The sequence below is a fragment of the Bison bison genome, unplaced genomic scaffold (assembly GCF_000754665.1).
Source record: "Bison bison bison isolate TAMUID 2011002044 unplaced genomic scaffold, Bison_UMD1.0 scf7180017864037, whole genome shotgun sequence".
NCBI classification, from domain to species: domain Eukaryota; kingdom Metazoa; phylum Chordata; class Mammalia; order Artiodactyla; family Bovidae; genus Bison; species Bison bison.
Window position 1 is genome coordinate 6,262,983 of NW_011494609.1, and position 1,982 is coordinate 6,264,964.

Below are 1,982 nucleotides of genomic sequence, written 5' to 3' on the forward strand. Positions count from 1 at the left end.
CGGCGCAGCATGGTGTTCGCCAGGCACCTGCGGGCAGTAGGGGACGAGTTCAGGAGCAGGTACCTCAACTCCACGGACGTGGCTGATGGAATCCCCTTTGAGGAGGACTGGACCCGGATGAAGGTAACCCCCTCCCCCGTAATCCTGGGGGGCGGGGTGTATTTCTCTCTTGAGATGCCTCACAACTAAGCCCTTAAGTTAGGAATGGTCTGAAGGGGGTATGCTTGCCCGTCACAGGGCTCCTGGCCCTGCACCCCAGTTACCCAAGCTACTGCTCATCAGCAGGGAGCCCCATCCTAGTGTAAACCTGAGGACATTGGTAATCAGTCCAGGGACAGACCCCATCAGGCCCTGAATCCTGCCTGCCTGTCACCAGCTCAGCCAGTTTGGTCCCCCTTCACCAGGTCAAGCTGGGCTCCTCGCTGGGGGGCCCATACCTGGGCGTCCACCTGAGGAGGAAAGACTTCATCTGGGGGCACAGGGAGGACGTGCCCAGCCTGGACGGGGCCGTGCGGAAGATCCGCAGCCTCATGAAGGCCCACCAGCTGGACAAGGTGTTCGTGGCCACAGATGCTGTCAGGAAGGGTATTCAGCTCCTGTCCATCTGTTCCTCCCTGGGTTAATAGTGGGGTCGTGTTTCTGTCCTCGTCCCCCACCCTATGGTCCTGCTTGTGGGCATGTGTGTGCGAGTCCCTCTTGGCCTGTGTGAGTCGGCATGTGTATATGCGTGTGCTAGTCCCCTGCAGTCTGTGAGTCATAGGCACATGTGCGTGCATGTGTGAGTCCCCTGTACCCTGCAGAGTTGTGGGTATGTGCATGCCTGTGCGAGACTCCTCTAGGCTGTGCGAGCCCCCCGCGGTGCCCTCTTACCAGCCCCCTCGCGCCCACAGAGCTGGAGGAGTTGCGGAGGCTGCTGCCTGAGATGGTGCGGTTCGAACCCACGTGGGAGGAGCTGGAGCTCTACAAGGATGGGGGCGTGGCCATCGTGGACCAGTGGATCTGTGCGCACGCCCGGTGAGCGCCCCCTCACCTACGGCCGTGTTCCTGGCTGGGTCCTCATGTGCAGACGGGGCCGGTCTGCTCGCCCACCCATGAGTCCTGAACCCAGGCCGCTTGCTGGTGACCAGCTGCAGGGAACCCTGGCCAAGGGGACTGGGGCGAGGGCCCGGGCAGGCGTCTGGGTGGGTGGTGGATGGGGGATTGTGCTGCAGCCCTGGTGACAGACAACCTGTTCCTCGGCAGGTTTTTTATCGGCACATCAGTCTCCACGTTCTCCTTTCGAATTCACGAGGAGAGGGAGATCCTGGGCTTGGACCCCAAGACAACATACAACCGGTTCTGCGGGGACGAGGAGAAGGCGTGTGAGCAGCCCACTCATTGGAGGATTGCATACTGAGCCCACACGGCTGCCCGAGGACACGTGTCCCCTCCCGGACCTCAGGCTGTGGACCCCGCGGAGCGGTGCTGTGCACCGCCTCGGCCCGGTTGTCTGTCTCTCAGCCGGCACCTCTGCATCCCCAGGACTTGGGTTGCTTTCACTTGGGATCCATCTGGAAGCGCGCGTCTGCAGCCAGCGAGGCCCCCGGTGATGCCGCGGAGGTTCTGACTTGTCCCTACTGACCTTGGTCTGTGGGGTTTCCAGCAGTGTTGGCAAGCGTGGTACCTGGGCTGCTCCAGCCCTGGGGCAGTGGACGCAATGCTGACCCTGTCTGTGCCCCAGAGCAGTGCCCTTGGCCGTGCCCTTCTCCCCACAGAACTCCATGCCAGCTGGATGGTAGGTGGACCCCACCTCACCGGGGCTGGGCTGAGACTTGCTGGGGGCTGTGATCCCCACCCCTCGCCTTGGCCTGAGTCAGAGCTCCAGAATGTTCCTCAGGAGGGCCCGGTGCTCTGTGCCCATATTGGGGTGGGGGTGGGGGGAAGTCCTTCCGGGATGGTCTGCAGGGTCTGTCCAGGTGGTGTGGTCTAATGGCCCCAGCAAC

The 1,982-nt window shown here is 62.6% G+C and overlaps 1 protein-coding gene across 2 annotated transcripts in view; it reads left to right on the forward strand.

Moving 5' to 3' along the window:
* POFUT2 (protein O-fucosyltransferase 2) overlaps positions 1-1,973 on the forward strand; it is a 13,486-nt gene extending 11,513 nt beyond the window's left edge. Inside the window, exons 7-10 of one of the 2 annotated variants that reach the window (XM_010834877.1) lie at positions 1-123; positions 405-585; positions 891-1,014; positions 1,243-1,973. In XM_010834877.1, the coding sequence (XP_010833179.1) occupies positions 1-123; positions 405-585; positions 891-1,014; positions 1,243-1,396 (582 nt within the window). In that variant the 3' untranslated portion in view covers positions 1,397-1,973. Of the gene's footprint in view, positions 124-404; positions 586-890; positions 1,017-1,242 lie in introns of both variants that reach the window. The other variant, XM_010834878.1, reaches the window with a different exon arrangement.
* The last annotated feature ends 9 nt before the right edge of the window (positions 1,974-1,982 follow it).